Raw genomic sequence first — 25331 nt, forward strand, 5'->3', positions numbered from 1 at the left:
AATGTGGACTACAAACCATGTGACTTCCATTGGAAATGCATTGGGGCGGCCATGCCACTTACATCTTGCTTACGTATGCATCAATGTTGTATGCTAGATCGAAAGGTGTGAGTGAGGCCTTAGGCATACATAAAATAAGGCATATACTATACATACATAATGCCTGGTTATCAACATCTGGCGTTATTGGACTTGGCAGAGAAACAACATCAGCTTTGCGCTAAATTGCATGAAATTGATAATGAGGGATGGGGGCGGGTGGGCATAGTGGTTGTGGCCCTAAATAAGCAACCACATAGACTGCTTATGCCAGTGGCCGGCCCTTATTCCTGTAGTAATCGTTTGCTAGAGTGTTTGTTCAGTGTGTTTGTCCATCTCTCCAGCCCTTTAGCAAAACAGAAAATACATTTTCAGTTTGGGAAGACACCAATTTTATCCGATATCAGGATAGTCAATGTATAAAGTGTGGTTAAAGTGATTGTGATACTGGCAAGAGTACGTACAGCGATACTGCCTGAAAATTGAGTCCAAGGATCATTTATAGCTTCAATTTTGTATTGTGTTCCTGTTCCAATTTCGTCTGCAAATGTTTATGATTCATCACTTCCAATTTCACTTGTTGATCCAGTATCATGTTTGAGTTATCTCCTCTCATTGGATCAAATTGGCATCCTGACTTGATGTACTGTATTTTCGGTTCACCAAAGCCCTGAACAAACGCTCTATAATATAGCATTGACTACTATTGGAATATAACTTATACGTTTAACACTTATTGTAAACTTACTCCCCCGCTGATAAGATATGGAGTAAGGATCATCAACGAGTGCTTATCGGAAATTAACGCTGCACAATGTGGAGGCTAATTAGCTCGACTCTGTGTGTTATTTCTCGATAACCGCACAGCTCGTTGAGTACAGTCAAATCCTTTGTTCAGTTTTCTCACAGTCGAGAGAACTGAATAAAATGAACACTATCGTCGCTGTCGGGCAGAAACCTTGTATCTCCATATTTCTATTTCAATTTTTTCCGCACGTAAATTAATACACAACATCAGCATACAAGAGTGTCGCACAAAACCCGTGAAAATAGAATATCCACAAGCTCACAACATATTGTGATGCGACACGATGTGAGCTTGTAGATAAGCCATTTTCCTTTTTTTCTATTTATTTTTTAATCAATAAAAAGGAACGCTTTTGGACATGTGAGGTTTCCACACGACTGACGACAGTGATGCTACACAGTGGTGGAAAGTACATTTACTTAAGTACTGCACTTAAGTACAATTTTTAGGTATTTGTAATTTTCTGTACTTTTACTTCTACTCCACTACATTTCAGAGGCAAATATTGTACTTCTACTCCACTACAATTATTTGACAACTTTAGTTACTAGTTACTTTGTAGATTTTGAAATGATTATTATTACAAAACATACATAAATATTATTACAAAACATACATAAACCACTTCACCACCCTATACTGTATATTTCGGCCATTTGAAAATAGCCAATCTACAAGCTCACAATGTGTTGCATCGCGACACATTGTGAGCTTGTAGATCTGCTATTTTCAAAATATTCGTATACATTTGAAAACTTGAAATGATACATTCCGCATAAAGAGTGCTTTCTACTACTACTTTAGTATCTTTAAGAACATTTTTGCATACCAATACTTCTGTACTTTTAGTGAAGTAAATTTGGAATTTCTGAGTTTTACTTGTAGAAGAACTTTTACTCAAGTGAAGAATTTGAGTACCTTTTCCACCACTGGTGATATATTTCAGGGGTGGGCAACTTTGACGATGGAGAGGGCCACTACATTTACACACTTACTCCAGAGTCCAGAGGGCCACTACATTTACACACTTACTCCAGAGTCCAGAGGGCCACTACATTTACACACTTACTCCAGAGTCCAGAGGGCCACTACATTTACACACTTACTCCAGAGTCCAGAGGGCCACTACATTTACACACTTACTCCAGAGTCCAGAGGGCCACTACATTTACACACTTACTCCAGAGGGCCACTACATTTACACACTTACTCCAGAGGGCCACTACATTTACACACTTACTCCAGAGGGCCACTACATTTACACACTTACTCCAGAGGGCCACTACATTTACACACTTACTCCAGAGGGCCACTACATTTACACACTTACTCCAGAGGGCCACTACATTTACACACTTACTCCAGAGGGCCACTACATTTACACACTTACTCCAGAGGGCCACTACATTTACACACTTACTCCAGAGTCCAGAGGGCCACTACATTTACACACTTACTCCAGAGTCCAGAGGGCCACTACATTTACACACTTACTCCAGAGTCCAGAGGGCCACTACATTTACACACTTACTCCAGAGTCCAGAGGGCCACTACATTTACACACTTACTCCAGAGTCCAGAGGGCCACTACATTTACACACTTACTCCAGAGTCCAGAGGGCCACTACATTTACACACTTACTCCAGAGTCCAGAGGGCCACTACATTTACACACTTACTCCAAAGTCCAGAGGGCCACTACATTTACACTTACTCCAGAGTCCAGAGGGCCACTACATTTACACACTTACTCCAGAGTCCAGAGGGCCACTACATTTACACACTTACTCCAGAGTCCAGAGGGCCACTACATTTACACACTTACTCCAGAGTCCAGAGGGCCACTACATTTACACACTTACTCCAGAGTCCAGAGGGCCACTACATTTACACACTTACTCCAGAGTCCAGAGGGCCACTACATTTACACACTTACTCCAGAGTCCAGAGGGCCACTACATTTACACACATACTCCAGAGTCCAGAGGGCCACTACATTTACACACTTACTCCAGAGTCCAGAGGGCCACTACATTTCCACACTTACTCCAGAGTCCAGAGGGCCACATTGCATATTACATTGCATATTACTGCCACATTGCATATTACTTGCAAAAATGGCCGATCTACAAGCTCAAAACGCGTCACTGCGTCGCAGTTTTGAGCTTCTAGATCAGCTATTTTTGCTATATTTGAATTGAAATCCTGAATTATTTATCGACATTTTTTAATTGGAATCCTGAAAAGTAAAATTTTATTTAATTTCATTTAGGTATAGATAGTAATATTTAGTTATAGTTATGTTAACTTTATGTTAACTTTACAAACTAAATCCAAATACATTGGACACAAAAAAAGACAATAACATTTTAATACTAGTCATTAAGCTACATATAGACTGAAGTAATTAAAGCGGGTCATGTTTGCATGTTTGGAATTGTACCAGCTGAAATAAATAATATATCAATATTCTGAGGGCCGCGTTAAGTGAAGGCGGGGGCCGCATGTGGCCCCTGGCCGGGTTGCCAGTTGACGATGTTTGATAGTATTTTTGCCCTGTGTGTAAATCTCTTCACAGTGCCACAACGCAGAGCAGCTGTATGTCTGGCTGCTCCACTTCATTGCCAACAACTACCTGATATTTAGTCACAAACCGGACTTCATGGAACTCTCAGGTCAGTGCCGTTCAAACATCCTTTAACAGGTTGAATGACCCATAAGCATTGAACTTAACTGCATGAATAGCTCAATTTAAACTGCTCAGCTCTTTTTTTTTTTATTCATGGGGAAGTCTGCAGATTTCCTTTTGAAATGTATTTAAGTGAGAGTGCCTGCACCCTGCAGGCTCTGCTGCAGTTTAAAACACATCATTAGGAAGTTTGGGAGTGCTGAGCTAGGACTCTCTCTCTGTGTGTGTGTGTGTGTGTGTGTGTGCGTGCGTGCGTGCGTGCGTGCGTGCGTGCGTGCGTGCGTGCGTGCGTGCCACGCAGACCTCACTGCTAATGAGGTGTCACACAGATAGCCCGCTCATTACCATCTTTATTCTATGAATTATTTGAGAAAAGTTGGTTAAATACGGAATAAAGAATGTGTTACGCATAATAAACAGAAAGAATAAGAGAAGCGATTGCTAAATGCTGCAATACGAGGACCTGAGACACCCTGTTGGGACCCTGCTGTGTTTTGCACTGTGTTTCTAAATGCTGCAATACGAGTTCCTGACTCAGACAGTCAGACACCCTGTTGGGACCCTGCTGTGTTTTGCACTGTGTTTCTAAATGCTGCAATACGAGGTCCTGACTCAGACAGTCAGACACCCTGTTGGGACCCTGCTGTGTTTTGCACTGTGTTTCTAAATGCTGCAATACGAGTTCCTGACTCAGACAGTCAGACACCCTGTTGGGACCCTGCTGTGTTTTGCACTGTGTTTCTAAATGCTGCAATACGAGTTCCTGACTCAGACAGTCAGACACCCTGTTGGGACCCTGCTGTGTTTTGCACTGTGTTTCTAAATGCTGCAATACGAGTTCCTGACTCAGACAGTCAGACACCCTGTTGGGACCCTGCTGTGTTTTGCACTGTGTTTCTAAATGCTGCAATACGAGTTCCTGACTCAGACAGTCAGACACCCTGTTGGGACCCTGCTGTGTTTTGCACTGTGTTTCCGTCATCATAGACTAAGACAGACGTGATGTATTATGAAGAATACTCTCACTGATTATTAACCCATTTTGGGGCGGGAACCCCTTTTGGTGTTTTAAGTCATTATGTTATACTTCAGCTATTGAAAAATATCAGATCTACAAGCTCATAGCGCGGCACCGAGTGCCGCGCTATGAGCTTGTAGATCTGATATAGAAACATGGGATTTTCTGAAAACGGATAGAATACATTTGTAGAATCGTCCTCAGGTCTAAATGGGCTAATTAAGTGTGGCAATACCAGTTAGCGTCAACAATTCATAATCAAACTTATTATTTTCAAATAGGTACATTTAAATAGGGCTGAAGTGGTTAATGTACGTTTAATAATAATAGTAATAATAATTCAAATCTACTATTAACTAAAGTTTTCAAATAATTGTAGATCAGTAAAAGTACAATATTTGCCTCAGAGTTGTGGTTGTAGTGAGGAGCAGCGACTGTGTGTTCTTTGTGACCTGGGAGTTGTAGAGGATGAGTTTCATTTTGTTTTCCACTGTCCACTATACCATGATTTAAGAATTAAAAAAAAAAAAAATCAGGATAAGAACCCAGATTTGTTTTGGATGTCTGAATGTTTCATGTTAAATTGGTTGGTCAGCAATGAAGTTTTTGTTTTAGGAAAATTCATAGAGAAGGCATGGCAGTTACGTTGGAGAACGATGTATTCATAAAGTATAAGTCTATGTATTTTGTTTATGGTATCATTGTGTATGTAAAATGTTGTAAGTGTCTTGTAAGCCCGTGCGGGCTGGGCATCTTATGATGTAGGACACTTTAATAAAAACTCTATCTATCTATCTATAGTGGCGTAGAAGTAAAAAGTATAGAAATTTGTTAATATTCAAGTAAAGTAAAAGTACCACAAAATTGTTCCTACGTACAGTACTTTAATAAATGAAATTAGTTACTTTCCACAAGTGGAGCGGCAGCCTTCCAGATGTCCTTCTGATGGATTTTGAATGGCCATCAAGGTTTATAATCCTTCATAAAATCACACTGAAATTGACCCAAACGATATCGCCCACAGCTATTGGTGTCGTTATTATAGTCGTGGTTTGGGACGCTGCCTGCCATTCGTGTGAGATTTTATTTTAAACGACATATTTATGGTCATCGTTATCGTGCTCGCAGTGATTGGCCCTTTTGCTGTACACCTCAACACTCCACTGCATAAGACAGTATTAACTATTAACCCATTTAGACCTGAGACCAGATTCTACAAAATGTCTTCTAAATCATGAATCGTTAGGAAATGCGCACTGGGAACGCACTCGCCTATTAGTTTGTATTGGCAGTGCGCTCAGTGTGCAAACGTACGTTCTTAGCTTACGCATGTTTCATGATAAATGCATTTTATATATCTGATGTATTCCCATGCTTTTGTTCTTGCCTAATGTAAATCGCTCTGGATTAAGAGCGTCTGCTAAATGCCTAAATTGTACCCTATTTCATGTCAGAATTATCTGTATCTGGCCGCTGACCCCCATCAGAAAATGTGTTGTCCCTGGAACAACAAATATTTGCTTTAAAAAAAGTTTGCTGTGAAAGAATATAAATGTAAAGATTTGCACCACATTTTCACGATAAAAAAAAGGAAGATCTACAAGCTCATAGCGGGGCACTTGTGGGGGCGGAATATAAAAATTTGAAAGATGGAAAATGGACATACAGAGTTTATGTCCAACCACAGCGCGCGCGCACGCACGCACACGCACACGCACACACACACACACACACACACACACACACACACACACACACACACACACACACACACACACACGGGACTCGAGCTGCTTCCTTTATGTTTGAAGGGTCTTTAGCTGCACACTGACTGGCCTTATTTCAGCTGTTATAGCCGTGGCGTGCACGTGCAGCGGCCCATGTCAAGATAGCACATGCACATCGTCAATGACATGAGTAAATAAGACTGAAACAGATTAATAAGCACACGGCTCTGGTTAGCACTGTAGCATTTAGCATGTTTTATTGCCATCATTAATCATTATACAAAGAGACGTGTTTATGTGGATAAGTGGACGGTTTACTTAAGGGCATAAGTGTAGGGTCTTAACTTAAGTAGCCAGCAAAGCACATGGTCAGTGTTGGTCCTCGGGTTCTTCTTCTTAAGGCTAACGTTTGGCTTCGGGGCCAAAAAACATCTAAATGACATCTGTCGTGCGTCTGCGCTGTTTTGTTGCACAACAGTACGACACACCAGAAATAAATCAGCCTTTAAGCGTAATAAAAGTAACATTAAGCTATTCACCTTGCTGCAAAAGTAAAATCGTCAGTGTTAATTTAACTCTGTTTTCCATTTGTATGTAACTCTCAGAGTTAAATTAAGACCGGGGATTTTTTCTCCAATATTAACGGATTGTTTGTGTTCGTGGACGGGTCGGGTCGTGAATGTAAGGCCCAGTTCCACCGACTCAATCAATCCATCTGTCATTGGTCGGTCGATGAAAGCCGGCTCACACTGGCATAGCTTAGCCACCCTAACGTGACATAGCATTAATCATCCATTTGTAACTATTAAAGGTTAGGGTAAGTGATAGTTTTGGTTAAAGCTAAAGGTTGTTATTTTGTGACAAAGTTAAAGCTCTATATTCTGTGATAATGATCATTGCTCTACTGTAGAGTAGAGGGGGTCTCCTCGTCTCCAGCTCCTTAGTAAACGGATACATTTCAGGTGGGTTGACAATTTCATTTCTGCATTTTTTTCCGGGTCAGGATACAAGTTTTATCCAATCAGGAGAGAGTACCCGTTCATCAGCTTTGAATTTCAATATAGTGTTCCAGTTAAAAGGTTTGCCTGCTCGTTTCTTTGTTTCACTATTTCACTCGTTTATCCTGTAGGAATTCTCTCTTCCCGATTGGATAAAACTTGTATCCCGACCCGAAAAAAATGCATTTCTTCCATCCGTTTACTAAAACACTTCAGAGATAGGAAGCCTCCTGTTACTAAACAAGCACACTGTATAGCAATGTTTAGAATATAGTGAATAGTTAACACTTACTTTAACGTGAAAACATCACTTACCCTTACCTTTTAATCATCCGTGTGCGTGCGTGCGTGCATGCGTGTGTGTGTGTGTGTGCGTTTGTGTGTGTGTGTGTGTGCGTTCCAGAGGAGGAGCGTGAGCAGGTGGAGAGGCTTCGCTGGCCATCCAGGGGCTACCTGCAGGAGCTCAGCGACTACCAGCAGCGCCGGCGCAAGCTACGCAACAAGTCCCGCTGCATGGTCATGTGACAAAGCCCGGACGCCACGCCCTGCAGAGGAGGAGGAGGAGGAGGACAACAGGGGGAGGAGGATGAGGAGGGGTGGGGGGAGGGGGGAGGATGGCACAGAGCGCCGGTAGGGAGGGGCTGCACCATGATGATGGGAGGAGGAGGAGGAGGAAGGGGGAGGAGGAGACAGGAGAAAGCCATGTTACAGACTGCCGTGTGAGCGGAGCGGTGCGGACTCCCCCCCGACATGGAAGCCACGACCTGTGCAACTCTGGAGGATTATAGGCCGATTCCTACTCCGTGGCGTGATGTTGTAGTCGCGCAACGGAAACAGGCGACCTCGTCGGTCGGCTTTTTTTTCTCCGCGCGGCGTCACTAGTGCGCCGGAGTGTGAATCAGGCAATAATATTGAAGCTCTGTGTCTTTAAGCTTCCAGGGATGCATGGCAGGAAGTAAAGGTCAACGATGCCCCCCCCACCATGAAACCCCCTCTCAATGGAAGACATACAAAAACTAGCTGGATACCGGGCGGTGGCGGCTTCAACCGGAGAGGATTTATGTTTCTAACTGTAGACGCAAAAACGATGATCACAGATCGACAACACTGTTCATACAACATGGAGGATTAATCAAATATTAAAAGTATATTACATACTGAATTATATTCTTCAAACCTGACTCACGCTTCAATAATGCAACGATGACACCGACCCGAACCGAACCAGAAGAGTTGTATCAAACTGAATGAAACGGTCAAGTCAAGAGGACATCTGTGCATCTTACTGTTGGACGCATAACTGCAGCATCAGACAATTGCATAACACGTCCCATTACACTGTACTGTTACAAAAGTGTTCATTTGACTCTGTTAAATGGTCCAGTAAGGGTCCGTTTTTACACTCAAGAGTTAAATTAACACGCGAGATATGTTACAGTGTAGTTCTAAAAGACTGACATGACATTTCTTAAACTGAACTAACACTATAGTTTGAGCCTTCACCTTTTACTGGGGCTCAATCTGCATTTGAGTGGTAATTATTTACCTGCATACATAGCATTCAAGGCTCACCTAACTGGTTGACGCTACTGGGAGCACAGTAAAGCTCATTTTCATTATGCAATATGACAAAGTCAATGTAGTGTATGATCAGGATCAGCTGTGTTGCGTACATTAGATGATTTCAGATCTATAATCCTAAATAAATAGCGTCTATGGGGGCCAGGTTCAATGGTCATGATTGATTTATGACTGTGTGAAAATGTCTGTTTAGGACAAGTCTGTCTCAATTTAATTTAATTCTGGGAAGTAGCTTTTGATTAAATTCTTCAGTTAACACATTATATTGAAATAAAAAGAATGGTGTGCTTCTTATATTGAAGCTACAGGGGCAATTTTTTTTTAACATTTTGCTTAAGCTATAGTCTGTAAGTTCAACTTCAAGTCTTACATTTTATTTGACCACAACCCTCATCACCAGTTTGCAAAAATAACAGCCTTCAGAAGCTCACACACGCCATTTAAGATCTAATTTATACCATGAGAAAAAGCTGGTCAATTTAAAACCGCAACACCTCTGGTTTGTCTCTCTCTCTCTTTTTTTTTTTCTTTCTTTTTTTTAAGATGTATGATTTAAAGGTGCTGTGACTATTTTTGTAAAATGTCCTGTACATAAATGTGGTATTTTCATGTTTGGACATAGTGGCCACTGGGCAACACTTTGTTTTACTGTCGTCTATTTCACTGCTATTTACACATAATCATCTTTTGAGACGTAATATTTGACAATAATATTTCAATCACTGTGCTTTTTTTGAGATGTCATGACGTGTCATTGGGTGACTTTGACTTATGCCTGGGCAACACGTTTTGAGAGATTTACTCGACACCAAATTTAATGTCTTGAGAATTTATACGGTTATTTTTGTATGAACATGTGTTTACATTAATGTTTTACGGTACTTTAGGGTGTGTACAGTATTATAATAAGAGGTGTGGTCAGAGGCCCACATTGATTTTGGAGAGGATCAAGTGGTGCATAATATTTCGTTAATGTCGGAGTGTAAACCTTGTATGTCCAAAACCGTTCCCTTTATTACGTTATTATTTTAACCACTTAAACCCCGTATGGTTGAGCGGAGTCCCTCAGGGCTCTATGCTAGTGTATTTTCTGTTTTCTGTTATTGTGGGGAAAGCTTTCACTGAAAATAGATCAGCCATTTTCGGCAAAGGTTTTCACCAGAATACGGACGGGCTTTAGGTTTAAGCGTTTCAAAACATATAATGAAATTTGATCTACAAGCTCTCTTGTGAGCTTGTAGATCGACTATTTTCACTACTTTTGTGCGCAGTAGGGCATTCATTTTTTAAACATAATAAAAACATTCAAAAAAAAGAAGGAAATATGGGGATACAAGGTTTCTGACCGACTGCAACGATTTAGTTTTACACCGTAGTGACAATGGTGTGCTGCCTGCTGTACCACAATAATCTACATTATCTTGTCAAATATTAAATCCTGAACTTGATGTGTTTGGCCCCCCGTCCTGCTTCATGTTACATTCCGTCGTACAGCATTGTCATACCAGACTGGAAATAGAAGATCTACAAGATCGGCTATTTTCGGGACATGACACCTTAGAATGGCGAAGCATAAGATCTGGTCATCCCAGCTTAGTAAGATGTTCAAAGTAAAAATATTTAGGACGACCGTCGAGCCGATTCTACTCTATGGCTCCGAGACATGGACACTTTCAAAGAAATTAGAGAAACAGTTGGATGGCACTTACACCCGCCTTCTAATGAGTGCAACATCTCTCTTGGAAGAGCCACCCATCGACTAATCTTATATACGGCAACCTTCCCCGTGTTTCTTCACTAGCCCGATCCAAAAGAACACAGTTTGCCGGCCACTGCTACAGAGCTGACAATGAGGTTATATCTTCCCTTCTTCTCTGGAATCCTGCCTCAAAGCAGACCAGAGGTAAAAAACTCATTCCCTGATGCCATTGCTAGGGACACATGCATCAGTAAGCAGGAACTGGGGATGGCAATGAAGGACCGGAAAGTCTGGCGTGGCATTGTGAAATCCATGATCTCGACCGCGGTCGAAAAATGATGATGGCGAAGCATAGTTAGCCAGGTTCTCCACCTTTTTCCGGATCAGGGCCCACTTGAAAATCTTAGACACTTGGCAGCATGCCAGCTGATTAGCCACGTCCATTTTCAGAGCACGTTAAATTGAATGATCAAACAAAAAAACAGTATCACAATAAAAGCTGACAAGGTGTTAAAAGTCAGACTGCAATGGCTTTTTATTTTGGAGTTTCAGTCTGAAACCGAAGCCTGTATGTTTCTGAACCAATCAGAGCGTATGTATGTCATTTCGCAGCACGTTTTCGTTCACAGGAAGCTTTTTAGGGACCTTTGATAATATATAAATATAAATATAAAATATAAAACAAATGGGACATTTCCCATTGTTTTGGCATCAATTGATAGGCTTTAAACAGTGTGAAAAACATATTTTTTCAATTCACTAGAGCCTTTAAAGAAAAACTACCATGGCATTTTTCTAACGTTTTCTTTCATATGAATAATGCTGCTATATTCTGATTCAAATCTTTTTGCCAATTATTTGGGGGGCCCCATTGTAATATCTTCACGGCCCACAGGTGGAGAACCACTGGTGTATTAACTAGCATCACTGTTCTGCCGTTATGGACTAATCATAGGACCTTGTGTGCAAAACCAGGGTAAAATGTAAATATAATATAATATATGTGACCAAATTTGACTGAGAGACTGCCATTGAATCTTTTTTTAATTTTCGTTTGTTTTGTCTTATGAAAGCAGGGAATCATAGCTTCAAATTGACATATTGGTTGTTCAGTTTGGCCCACCAGTTTTGGAGATATGGCTTATAGAGTCTTGCAGAAAACAGCGAGTTGAAAAAACAGGCTTGAAAGGTTCACTTCTGTGGACTCTAACATTACACCTAGCTACATGTTTAAGCATTTATTTCCTATTTACATGTTGATTTCAGCTCTGACACTTATTTCAGACATGCTCTAGTATGTGAAGAGTCTGCCTGTGCTATTAACTCATTTGGAAAAAAATAAAAAAAATAAAAACGTTTTTCTCCTCTGGTGAAAAGCTGGAATTTGCACGATGGCAGTCTCTCAGTCAAATCTGGTCACATATATATATATATATATATTGATCCTATACAAAGCAAACGGGTAAATAATAGCTGACACAGGACCATTGAAACAAAGTGTTGCCCATCCACACAACATGCTGTGTTTGAGGACATTGAGGTGACACCGTATGGGGACAGTGCAACGGCTCCACAAGAGCCCACTGGGCCAGTGACATTATTACTGTACAAACTGTGGGTACCGTAGTTTATTAACATGACCGCCGGCCCCTCAATAAAGAGATGTTTTAGAAAGAATTCTCTGACTTACTTAGTACTCAACGGTTGGTTGTCATACTCTGCACTTTGCGACTGTGTGTACGTGCATTTGTGAGGGCAAAACCTGCAGACTTTCAGAAATGGACATTGTAAGTGAGGACCAATTTCCAATTTCCTCACAACACAAGTATCTATTATACAAGTGAAAACATGTGCGCAACACAATACCCAAAGTCACCAGCTACTACGTCACTGACACGCTGGGTGCCGACGCCGAAGCACCGAAGCACCGAAGCAGGAGCAACACACACTGCAACAACACACTAACACGTCACAGACTTACCCTCCGCGTCGATCCACGGCTATCTCCTCATGTCGCGCCGCACGCCCACACGCCCACACCCGCGTAAAAATTGTCATTGCACTGCCACTAAAGCCGCCTCCCGTCCACACTCGCAAACAATATCAATATCAATAATAAACACAAACACGCCACAAGCACCGACACCCCCGCCTCATTTGTTGCCACGTCTATGAAAACAAGCACAGGAACAATGCCATTCAACACGCTACTTACACACACTACCACTCGCTTACAATACGCGGACCTGGCAACACTACATTCCCTCTCCCATTTGCTCAAAGCCCACCACGTCACCCACACACACACATACCAAAACAACGTAGAAGAAGAACACCTACACACCGCACACACTGATTCTAACTTGGACAGTTACAATAATGCAACACGACCGCGTCGACACCTGGCGTGGTACAAGCGGGACAAACCGAGGCGCATATATGGATACGAACAACAACAACAACACTACACGCACACGCGCGCGCTGCAACAACAAACAGCTACGTACAGTGTGTGTGTGTGTGTGTGCGTGCGTGCGTGCGCGGGGGGGGATTTTGGATCGCCTCGCGATGCAGCGAAAATGGCACTACACCACACACGGCTCGACAGTGCGACTAGGTACTCGCAGTTGCGACTTACAATATCACCGTGCGAGTTGTAACATTCACTTCGTAGCACCGGTGCGACTACACAATCCGATCTTTAAAGCTAAACGTTGCGCAGTTCACATCCAAAATAATGTGTCACTCTCTCGGTTCTGCACCGCTGCTGGAGAAGTCTAGCCCTGGAAGGCAGCGCAACTAATCCCCCCCCCCCCCCACACACACCCCAGAGAGGGAGGAGAGAGAAGAGAGCGAGAGACAGAGAGAGCACACAAATTATATTGACCCAATATTATTTTGTACAACCTAGCAAAGCATAAGATATGATGGTTTGGAGAATAGGCTGCTCTCTCTTTTTACAAGACATAAGCCATTGCATACAGGTTCTCAACCTTTTTCATTTCAAGGACCCCCAGAACTCTGAGAGTAAAACCAAATGGACCCATAACAGTCCCATTTCATTCCATTTGTACAGTATCAGAGTTAAAAGTTATAAAAGAGTCCATTTGGTTCCATTTGTACACTCTCAGAGTTACACACCTATAATGGGTCCATTTGGAACCCCCTCAAGGAACCATGAGGGTCCCTGGATCACACCTTTGACAGCCACTGCTTTAAATAAATACATCACTAATATAGAGCATATTTGATCAATTTATTGTTAGGCTATAGATTATTTTGACATCTGAATTTAACAGAACCGCCCACGCACGACACATGCACATGCACGCGCATGTGCACATCCACATGCACGCGCGCATGTGTCCTCTTTTTGGAAATTCAGAATATGGTATGCCTACACAGCTAAAACCATGCAAACACAAAAATTGCGCCAACGACTGCGTCGACACCTGGCGTGGAACAAACGGGACGAACCGAGGCGCATATATGGATAACAACAACACTACACGCGCGCGCGCGCACGCGCTGCAACACAAAACAGCTGCATAAAACGCGTGTCACTGTGGACTTCTGTATCTGTGGACTTCTGTATCGCAACGCGGGGCAACGCAACTCTGGGATGAGCGGGCCAAAGGCCCGCGAAATTCTAGTAGCAATACAAATGTGTGTGTGTGTGTGTGTGCGTGTGCGTGTGCGTGCGAGTGCGTGGGCATGCATGTTTTAGTCTGTGGTTTTTCTATCTCTGTGACAACCATACTGCATAAATGTATTCCTGTCTTTTTTTCCACCATGCTCAGCATCCCAACAGACACTTCATTTCCTACTTTTTTATTAATTAATGCGTTGACGAGGAGGGCTTACAGTTAACTTATTTATGCAGTACTTGCCTTGGTGTCCTCTGTCTGAGAGCCAACCATTCCCCCGTTCCCCTCGTCTGCTTTTGAACTCCTCCGCCCCGATTCATACTTAGGTTGTGTACAGAAAACAGACAACCTTGCCCGAGGCGGGGTTGGCGAAAGGGCCTTTCTGTGTGGAGTTTGCATGTTCTCCCCGTGTCCCCTAGGGTAGGTACCCTCACAAAAAACATGCAGTAATCCTGGTCTCTAAACTGGCCAGCCGGGGCGCCTGATGGAGGGGAAAGGAACTGGTTGGAATAACGTGTTCCTTCCACACGCTACGTCCAACCAGGAAAACTCCCCCCTGTCAGGTGTAAAGGAGCAACTTGGACACTCAGGCATGAAGGAAGCATGAGTTCAAGTCCGTTGCTCTCCCCATGTCCCCCATATATGGGGACTAGGTTGGCGGAGGGTGTGTAGAGCCCAGGATCACATTAGATAATTGACACAGGGGTGAAAAATGGGTTACAAAATCGTGGGATAAAATTATTTTAAAAAAAAGAAGAAAACAGACAACCTACAAGTTCACCAGTGTTGTTTTTGACAGCACATTTTAGTTTCATAGTCATAGCAGGGCTAGATCTTGGGCCACCCCTTAACCATTATCCCTAAACTAATTAGCCATTTTAAAAACCTTTTAAAATAGTTCAAATAGCCGATCTACAAGCTCACAATGTCTCAATGTAGATCGGCTAGTTGAACTATTTTAAAATGTTTTTCAAAATAGTAAAAAATATGTTTAGGGATAAGGGATTAGGGTGGCGCAAGATGGAGCCCATAGTCTTTTGAATAGTTTTAATTTAGTTTTAGTCACATTTTAGTCACCCTGAATGTTTTAGTGTCTAGTTTTAGTCGACTAAATATCATACGATTAATCTACAGGTGATTTAGTCGACTAAAATATATTTTGGCGGGCCTTGATGCCGTCGTAATGGCCGATTTTACACTTGCTGATAATAGCCAATCTACAAGCTCACAACGCGTCGTGCTGCGACGCGTTGTAGATCGACTATTTTCAGCATGCAACCAAGTGTAAAATGACTTGTGTCTTTTACTCATACCGGATATCTCCACTCGTCCCGTCCTAACCTTTTAGTCTAGTTTTCATTTGTTGACAAAATTGACAGTATATTTAGTCACAGTTTTAGTCATCATGGCTTAGTTTTCATGTAGTTTTTGTCAGTGAAAAAGGGTAGTCGGCGTCATAGTATTAGTCGACGAAATCAACACCGCTACAAGCTCACGACGCACCAGCTGCTCTGCTGCATTTGGCGTGTCCCGTCGCCGTGCGACAGAGCATAAATCAGGAGTTGACCAGACTCTCTCTGCTTTACAACAGCATTTCCCTAATTGGTACCGTACGTACGGGCTCTCTCTGCTCTGCCGTATGCCACTCTGGTGGGCTGCTTAACATTGCTGACAGCAGGTCACTGTTTGTGCTTTGGTAGTAGTGGCACTTTGTCTGCTGTGTCTAACCATCTGGTGCTTAATGTACAGTACGTACTTAAGTACAATTTTTTTTTTTACTTTGTTCAGTAGTTACATTTTCAATACCTTTACTTCTACCTCACTATATCTCAGAGAGAAATATTGTACTTTTACTCCACTGCAATTACTGCTGGCCAGGGGGAGGCAGTATACAGACCAGGATTACTGCATGTTTTTTGTGAGGGTAACTAATAACTATCCTAGGGGACACGGAGAGAACATGCATCATATATTTTTATTCTGATCCTGATTCCTGTACTTTATTACTCGAGTACATATTACTCGAGTAATCCCACGATTACTCAAGTAATACTTTTATCCCACGATTTTGCAACCCAGTTTTTTCACCCAGTGCCAATTATCTAATGTAATCCTGGGCGCTACACTTCCTCTGCCAACCTGGGGGGGCAACGGACTGACCTCATGCCTCCTTCTATGCATGAGGAGTCCAAGCTGCTTCTTTTCACCTGACAGGGGGGAATTTCCGTGGCCGGACGTAGCGTGTGGAAGGAACCAGTTTCTTTCCCCTCCATCAGGCGCCCCGGCTGGCCAGGGGGAGGTAGTTTAGAGACCAGGATTACTGCATGTTTTTGTGAGGGTACCTACTACCTACCCTAGGGGACACGGGGAGAACATGCAAACTCCACACAGAAAGGCCCTTTCGCCAACCCTCGGGTATGGGCACTGGAGGAGAGAACACGCCCCCAGCGCCCACAGTGGGAATCGAACCCAGGACCTTCTAGCTGTGAGGCGACAGCACTACCGACTGTGCCACCATGCCCCCTATTACCCGAGTACATTTTAATCAAGTACATTTTAATACAGGACTTCTATTTGTAACAGAGTATATACATTGCAGTATTTATATTTTTTCTTAAGTAAACCATGTGAGTAGTTGAGTACTTCTTCCATCTCTGTTCAGTTGGTTCTCAACCATTTTCATGTCAAGTATCCCCAAATTATGTGACCAGATTTGACTGAGAGCCTGCCATCGTGCAACGTCCATATTTAGACTAGAAAAACTGAATTTATTTATATTTTATCCAAAATGAGTTGATAGCACAGGCAGACTCTTCACATACTAGAGCATGTCTGAAATAAATATTAGAGCTAAAATCGTCATGTAAATATGAAATAAATGCTTAAACATGTAGCTAGGTGTAATGTTAGAGTCCACAGGAGTGAACCTTTCAAGCCTGTTTTCTCAACTCACTGTTTTCTGCAACAACTTTGTATGTACACTCAAAAGACTGTGGCTTAGGCGCTGTGTAAAACAAGAGCAAATACAATTGGCAAAACGATTTCCACCCCTCAAAAACGGAACACTCTTCTTGCACACATCACCATTTGATTGGTGGAATTTTCCAATGAGAAATATTGCCAAATTGCTGACATTTTGCTAGCTCTGACGTTACATTCTCCACTAGCATTGTGCATGTTGTTTGCCTGTGTCGTGTAAACCACATTATGTAATTATTATGTGATATTGGATCGGTGCATACTGTACACTCACGAATTCCCAGATACAGTAACCCGATCCCGCATTTTAGGCTGTATATCCGAGTCATTTCCGACGCTGGTATCGGTATTCGGTATCAAAACGACTCTAATTATGAACAAATTGACCCACATAACGTCTGAACTATTCATTGTACAAGGATAACATTGCATTTTTGGGACACTAAGGTCATCTGATAATGATAAACAATAATAAACAATGCACACCTGTTGTTCTAAATCTCTGGTGATGAGGTGAGGGCTGGATACTGTGATCTAGGGCTGGGCGATATTATGACTTCAAAATCACTATTGTATTATTTCAAACTTTTGCCTCTGCTTTTTTTATTTTTTTAATCACACGATTTTGCAACCCATTTTTTTCACCCAGTGTCAATTATCTAACACTTCCTCTGCCAACCTGGGGAGAGCAACAGACTGACCTCATGCTTCCTTTTATGCATGAGGAGTCCACGCTGCTTCTTTTCACCGGTTGGACGTAGCACGTGGAAGGAACACGTTACTCCCACCAGTTCCTTTCCCCTCCATCAGGCGCCCCGGCTGGCCAGGGGGAGGCAGTATAGAGACCAGGATTACTGCACGCGGAGGAGAGATCATGCCCCCAGTGTCCCCAGTGGGAAACGAACCCAGGACCTTCTAGCTGTGAGACCGTGCCACCACTTTTGCCATGGTTTTGTTTTTATTGTGAAAATAGCAGATCTACGAGCTGACAATGCGTTGCAATGCGCTGCGTTATCAGTTTGTAGATCTGCCATTTTCACAAATGTTTTTAATGATAGCTATTCTATTATACTTTGTAGGGTTATGCGGTTAATCAGAATAATCGATCTAGTCGATTTTTTCCCATGTCTGCTCGCTTATAAGGAGAAAAAAATGCTTCTCGGTTAATCGTGTGTGTGTGTGTGTGTGTGTGTGTGTGTGTGTGTGTGTGTCACCGGCGTCGGGCCTAGTCAGTTTAGAGCTGGCCCAGTCTAACTTCGAAGAGAGGGGGAGAAAAAAACAAGAAAAACAACAAAAGATAGCCTACTTTGGCGGCTCTTGTGCATGCACATTTCTGTTTAGTATAGCAAACCACAGCATGCAAGCCGCCCGCCTTTGTTTTAAATGGTTCCCCAAACTGTTCACACCTATCGGCCGGGGATGCGCTACGAACCCCCCCCTCGCGATGCTAATTTGCCCAGTCAATCATTTGATCCACGCTACGCGCCTGGTGTGTGTGTGTGTGCGCGCGCGCGCGCGCGCGTGCGTGCGTGCGTGCGTGCGTGCGTGTGTGTGTAATGTGTATACAAAATGACCAGATACAGTAGGTGGGCTCTAGACTGGATCAGAGACTAGGTGGGCTCTAGACCAGATCACAGCCCCGAGTGAAACGCAATGTTACGTAAGAGCAAATTCATTGCACCTGTGGGCGTGGCAGGCAGACATACTTTCCTCTTGTTCTGGGTCTCTGCTATGCTACGTTTGTCCTTATTCTCACCTCCTTGTTGCGAAACAAGACTCAATTTTGACACAAGAACACGGGGCCTTGCCCGGGATTTGAACTCGGGAGGTTGGAAAGAAGACAGTGAGTGCAGCCCTCGAGTCTTCTCAGGTCTGCCACCTAAAGCCTGCCACTCTGAGTCTGACCAACCCTCCTACCAAATTTAAAACCTGCAAAACCAAACTGTGTGTGTGTGTGTGTGTGTGTGTGTGTGTGTGTGTGTGCGTGCGTGCGTGCGTGCGTGCGTGCGTGCGTGCGTGCGTGCGTGCGTGCGTGCGTGCGTGCGTGCGTGCGTGATATAGGGGGATAGGCAACATGTGTGGCTCTGTACTCACACAAATATCCAATCTACAAGCTTGCAGATCTGCAATTTGGGGCTAATGTTCCCCCAAGATTATGGATGATGGGGTTCAAGTGGTTAAGCCTAATATAAAGTAGTACTTCTCCATAGTGTACACGCCCGGTGTCTCTTGCCGAGAACTCATGTTCTAGCTGACAACGTGTACACTGTCAGCTTGAAGATCAGTTCTTGCCAGAGTAAGACAGAGTTACGAAAACTAAGTTCACTTCATGGGGCCAGTCCAATGGCGGCTCTTCTACATATACTTCTATTGAGAATGGGGACAACAAATAGGTCCTGGACCGGAAGTAGGCCGAAATGCATTGGACCCAGGCAACAGCCCAGCTTTAATTATCTTAAATCCCTTTATTTTAGATTGTTTTGTAGTAATCGTACAACATAACCATTACAGAGACTTTAGTTGTTACTGTACAATACTTTAAAACAGTTGGCATGTTGCACACATGCCTAAAATTGCTCTTATTTGCGCCGTCCTAGTTGAAAACGATGTATTTTAAACTCCAGCTTGTCCCCATTTCAGGCTGCATGAACAGCGCTCGAGCGCTCGGTTTCTGCCCCCTCAATATCGCAACTGTTCTATTAGATGGCTCTGGGCAGCATGGCATGCGATGGGGTATAATAAATCAGTCATTGGTGTACCTGTGGGCCATGTGGTGGAGGTGGTCACTCACTGCAGCGCTCCGATGGACTGCAGCATGCCCTGTAGCTTCCCACTGTCATCCAGCTCTGCTACGTCGCTGCCGCCTCCAATACACTCCTCCCCAATGAACACCCTGGGCACCTGCAACACCACAGCAGCATGGACATTAGCCTGGGAAGCATTCTTTTTCGCAAGTTTATGATCCGGTCGAGAGCGGATGGTAACTTACGTCATGTTGTAGTCACCCAAAATCCCCAAAACACGTTTCTTCAAGTACTTCTTGGAATCGTTTTTTTTAATTGTTTGATATTCCAACTCGTAGCGACTGGCGAGACTAAAAACAAACAGGGGATACCAAAACTTTCCTCTGAGGTGGAAAGCCTGGTGGTGACGTGAGGTTACATGGACATAGAGACAAGATGCTACAATGTCACAACAACCACATCATGACAATATAGATGGGGGAAAACAATAAATAACAGTGATTCTCAAGCTGTTTTGGGTCAAGGACCCTCAAATTGACATGGCCTACCGACCCCCATCTGAAATATTTTGTTTCAGGGTCCAGGGACCCCCATAATATGAAAAAGGGAAGAAAATCGAAATCTAAATGATTCAACAATTGCAAAAAAAAACAGCCTAAGTATAAAGTAAATGTAAACTAATGTTGATGCTATAGGCCTATTATTAACTAATTTTCCTGGGGACCGTCAACCGGTAATTCCATCTGTTATTGTTTTTATAATCAAATAAATCCATTAAATTGATCAATTCCAATTGAGTTTTGCAGCCCTAATTCACAGACTTCCCAAGATACCTGGCCAGTAACCAGCAACACATACTAGAGATAACACTACCTTATTCTGTATAAGTGGATCATAAATTATTCACTTATAATTGCTGCCAAAAAGGTTCATTCAAGGACAGGCACCAATGTGTTGTTGAAGTGTGCATATGTGCAATTTATATCAATCAGTGATGAGCCAGTTGGCTAAATGACAGATCGATCTGTTACACTCTGAAAGTGAAAGTATATAAAGCCGCAATCCGAGATTTGAACGGCGTGGGTCTTCAGGCAGCACAGCTACAGTAAGTAAACTCTGACTATTAGCGTCGCTGTCAGGCAGAAACTCATGTATCTTATCTATTCATAAATTAATTATCTAAACGTTTCATGTTTTTTATGAATTCCCTGCCTCATCGTCACACAAAGGTAGTAGTGGGGAAATAGCCGTTCTACAAGCTGACAACATGTGATGATGAGACGAGATGTGAGCTTGTAGATCGGCTATTATTTTCACAACAGTTTTGGACATGCAAGTTTACCAACCGACAACAACACAGTCAGTCAGTACACTGTGAGGCTGTCTGTGTCTGTCTCAGACAGCGCGCGCGTGTGTGTGTGTGCGCGTGCGTGCGTTCTCTTTACCGTCCGGGCTCCAGTGATCTCCATGAAGTAGTCCTGCATGTGTCCCGCGTCCACGCGGCCGCTGATGTCTATGCACTCATAGTGTCCAGGCTTGAACTTGTACTTGGACAGCACATCTTTGGCCATCACGCAGTAGGAGCACGTTGGCTTCATGAACATCACCACCTTGTCCACTCGCAGTTTGGTCTCCACAAATTCCTGGGCCATTGTGGTTGTTGTTTTTTAGTTATTGCTAGTAGTAATTATTATTGTGATGGATGGATGGATGATGATCAAACGGGACACGAGGAAGCTGCAGGGTTTGTGTCGAGCTGATTAGTACAATAATAAAGTCGAAGACAAAAGGCAGAAAATAGGCTTTGAAATGATGAGTTATTTGTGATGAAAGGGAAGAGAGGAGATTCAATGGCTTCCGCGTAGTGTTTGTTTGTTATTCAATGAAAAGGAGGAGTTCTTTTTTGGGAGATCCTCCCCCTTCTTAAAGCAATAGTACAAATTTGGAGGATAATCATTAGCATGTTAAAGCCATTGAGATGCATTTTTTTCTTCCCAGTAACAGTTTCTTAGTCAAGGACATGAATTTGCCCGCGGCGGACCCCAATCTGAAAACATTTTATGCCAGGCAGGTACAATATTGATGTTGAACTATTCCAAAATAGCAAATCTACAAGCTTTGATTGATTGATTGATTGATTGATTGATTGATTGATTGATTGATTGATTGATTGATCAAGTAGTTTGCAGAATTACAGTACATTTCATTGAAGCACAACTCAATACAAAAACTGTTAACAGTGAGTGGGACGAGGACGACCAAATAAAGCACTACACTTGTTTACAAGAGGGTCCCAGTGCCGTCTCCAGGAACTAATCAGCAGGGGGGCATACTTTTTTCCAAAGGGGGCACTTAATTTTTCAACCCCCCCCCCCCCCCCCCCTATGTATAACAAATAGTCGCCTATTAACAAAGTGATGCTTGAAAAGGGCTGAGCATTATAATGTCTTCTGCATGCATATATTAGCCTACCTTGTATTTCTATTAACTATTCAATTAATTTGAACATGTATATATTTACAATAATCATGAAGAACTTATAGATTTAAAGGGATATTCAGTGATTTCACAAATATCACTTTTCTTGTTTTTTGGATAATCCTCCCTACTATAATATTATAGTAGGGTAGGGTACTACTGGCCAATCTGGACTGGAGGGGCACAACATCCAATCTGGGGGGCAATGCCCCCCTGTAGAGATGGCACTGGAGGGTCCACATTGTTCAATTCATCATAACATTTAGAGACGTACAAATATACACTTATATATAGCCAAAGAACAGGAAATCATCATAAAGGAGGTAAAAAGGGAAAAGATAGATCAAACATAGATCGCTTATTTAGCCTATTTCCTAATAGTTGATATAGGGTTATGGTTAAACTGATTTTGATGCTATGATTTCGATACATTTTGCTGGGGACCCCCTAGGAAAGCCTGGTGACGCGAGGTTGGGGGCCCCCTGGAACCGCTCAAGGATCCTCGGTGTCTACACTAGAGAACCACTCGATCTGGAGGGCTTTGAGATGGAAATTAATTCAAATTATTTTCTAACCGCGTATATGATGCTTTCCTTAATTTTCTTCTTGCATAGAAGTGTATATCTGTATGTCTTTAAATGTTCTGATGAAGTGAAAATGGATGTAAAAGTGTTAAAGTGCTTTTTCTGGTTCTATCCTCTCTTTTTATCCGCATATTTTGTATTGACCTGTACTTTAGTTGAACTGTACCCATTCTACAAACTGATACAATCAATCAATCAATCAATCAATCAATTTGAGTACACAGGCCCCTGCAGACTATGTCCTGGCCGGGGGTCCCAGGAAACCCCACAAGAATCACAAAGTTACAGTGATATATATCCTATTGTGTTATAAAAGCTTGGTTTTATTACAACCATATTAAGTTATCGATAAAACTAGTTTCATGTCAAGCCATGAAGCCAAGGACCCCCAAATTGATATGTGTTTGGCCACGGACTCCCGTTTGAAAATATATTGTGCTAGAACCCCCATAAGAACAGATTCAAAATTATTCAAAATATTTCACAAATTCAAGATTTTTTTTTTTAATAATCTTTTTCTTTTTGTACAATCGGCTATTTTTGAACAACTGGGGAAAAATAGGCTTAAAAGGGTTAAAGTTATTTTAACAATTTAAACCATTTTGCTGAGGACCCCCCTGAAACCAGTGGAACCACCTCAAGGACCCCTGGGGCTGGAGACACACACACGCGCACGAGCACACACACACACACACACACACACACACACCATAGTATATTATTGGCATGAAAACGACCCCATACCGGAGCCCAGTTATACTTCAGTGCCACTGCTTTAAAAAGGGTATACCTGTATTGTTGCACAGACAGACAGACAGACATAGATACACTTTTAAATGTAAAGGGCTCCAGTTGCTGGCATGAAACAAATCATCACCATGAGATACTTTAAAAGTCACAGTACAGTGAAGATTTGCATCATGTATCCATTTAAACCGGTTTTCTCCTCTCAATCAATCACGCAACTGCAAAGGAAACAGGATACAGTAAAAAGCTTGGAACGGTGCCCTGTCCTTCACACAGGGTAGCAGCTAGGGCAACATGCTGTGTCTACTGACTGAGGTGAATGGGCAGATTTCCAAACAGATGTCTTTTAGAGTGAAAATAAGGGTAATTATATGATCCAATCAAACTGCCTCTAAAATTAACCCTTTGATTGATGAGCACTCAGAGGTTTGGGCCAAGTTTAAAACTTCCACCAGGTAACGGTTATTAACTGTATCGTCTATGTTAGCCTACTTTACATCATGTTATCTTGGTTGAGATCATGGACCAGGCATGGGGTTGATCCAGGTTATTCACAATGTCATGAAACTAGCCATTCATTGGTAGAAAATCTAACTGCAGTGCAAAATGAAGCTTTCATCTAAATAACTAACACAGGATATGTTGACATTTCCTGAACTGTAACGGTTATTATGGACATATGAAGTTTCCGCCCGACAGTTGATGAAATCCAATTAATTCTGGTGGTTATAGAAATTCCATCTCATACTTGGCAACAGAACTAAGGTAGACTGATTCTGTGGCTATAATGTGCTTATTACTGTGTTCAAATGGTTCTGTTCAGCCTTTGGGCAACACGGCTGTACTCTTTAGACTTATCACTTGCTTGCTTGCTCAACAGGTTTCCCCTCTGATGGGTACGTCTATCTTTCTAAAAGAGGCACATGGAAACCCAGGGGAAATGTGCAGAGGCAATTTAATCCACAAGTAAAAGGGTGCAGTAGCTGAAAATGATCAGCCACCCTGATTTCTTCACAATGCCCTCAGGCCATTACAGTTCATTGTGTGAGCACTTGAACCAGGGTACACACACACACACACACACACACACACACACACACACACACACACACACACACACACACACACACACACACACACACACACACACACACACACACACACACACACACACACACACACACACACACACACACACACACACACACACACACACACACACACACACACAATGCATATCCATGTTTTTTTAGGACATTTTGTTATTTCCCATGGGTGGCACCATAGAACTGAATGTATGGAACATATACATTACATATACATATACATAGTATAATATACATATACACTGTTTCCGTGTCAAACCTGGAAGAGTAGAAGTCAATACATACAGGCAGGGACCTCCCATGTACAGGCAGGGACCTCCTCCCAACAAGTACTTTTTGTTGCTTTACATTATTTCACCACAATTAAAACCCATTGTAATTTAAATTAGCAGCCTTTAAAGGGTTTCTATCTTCTGTTTAGTAAACAGAAGATAGAAACCCAGGGACTGGTCCCTGGGGGGGGGGGGGGGGTTACTCAACAGTAAAC

At 42.6% G+C, this 25331-nt stretch overlaps 2 protein-coding genes across 2 annotated transcripts in view; one reads left to right on the forward strand and one right to left on the reverse strand.

Annotated features, from left to right (window-relative positions):
• Positions 1 to 7804, forward strand: part of rhobtb3 (Rho related BTB domain containing 3) — a gene marked incomplete at both ends in the record, with an annotated part of 60184 nt that extends 52380 nt beyond the window's left edge. The window contains 2 exons of the mRNA XM_079510592.1: positions 3426 to 3522; positions 7683 to 7804. Coding sequence (XP_079366718.1) covers positions 3426 to 3522; positions 7683 to 7804 — 219 coding nt within the window. The remainder of the gene's footprint in view (positions 1 to 3425; positions 3523 to 7682) is intronic.
• On the reverse strand, positions 6515 to 21804 carry glrx (glutaredoxin (thioltransferase)). Its single transcript, XM_079510265.1, has 3 exons — positions 21375 to 21804; positions 19945 to 20086; positions 6515 to 7920 (listed from the first exon to the last, which is right to left on the reverse strand). The coding sequence occupies exons 1-2, from the start codon at positions 21579 to 21581 to the stop codon at positions 19973 to 19975; spliced, it is 321 nt and encodes a 106-aa protein (XP_079366391.1). The 5' UTR covers positions 21582 to 21804; the 3' UTR covers positions 6515 to 7920; positions 19945 to 19972.
• Positions 21805 to 25331: the final 3527 nt, after the last annotated feature.

Source organism: Electrona antarctica, assembly GCF_951216825.1.
Source record: "Electrona antarctica genome assembly, chromosome: 9".
Classification (NCBI taxonomy): Eukaryota; Metazoa; Chordata; class Actinopteri; order Myctophiformes; family Myctophidae; genus Electrona; species Electrona antarctica.

Coding starts and splice junctions, on each gene's coding strand:
- glrx (XM_079510265.1), bottom strand. CDS start 21,581: ATGGCCCAGGAATTTGTGGAGACCAAACTGCGAGTGGACAAGGTGGTG. Junction 20,087..21,374: donor AGATCACTGGAGCCCGGACG/GTAAAGAGAACG, acceptor GTGGTGTTGCAG/GTGCCCAGGGTGTTCATTGG.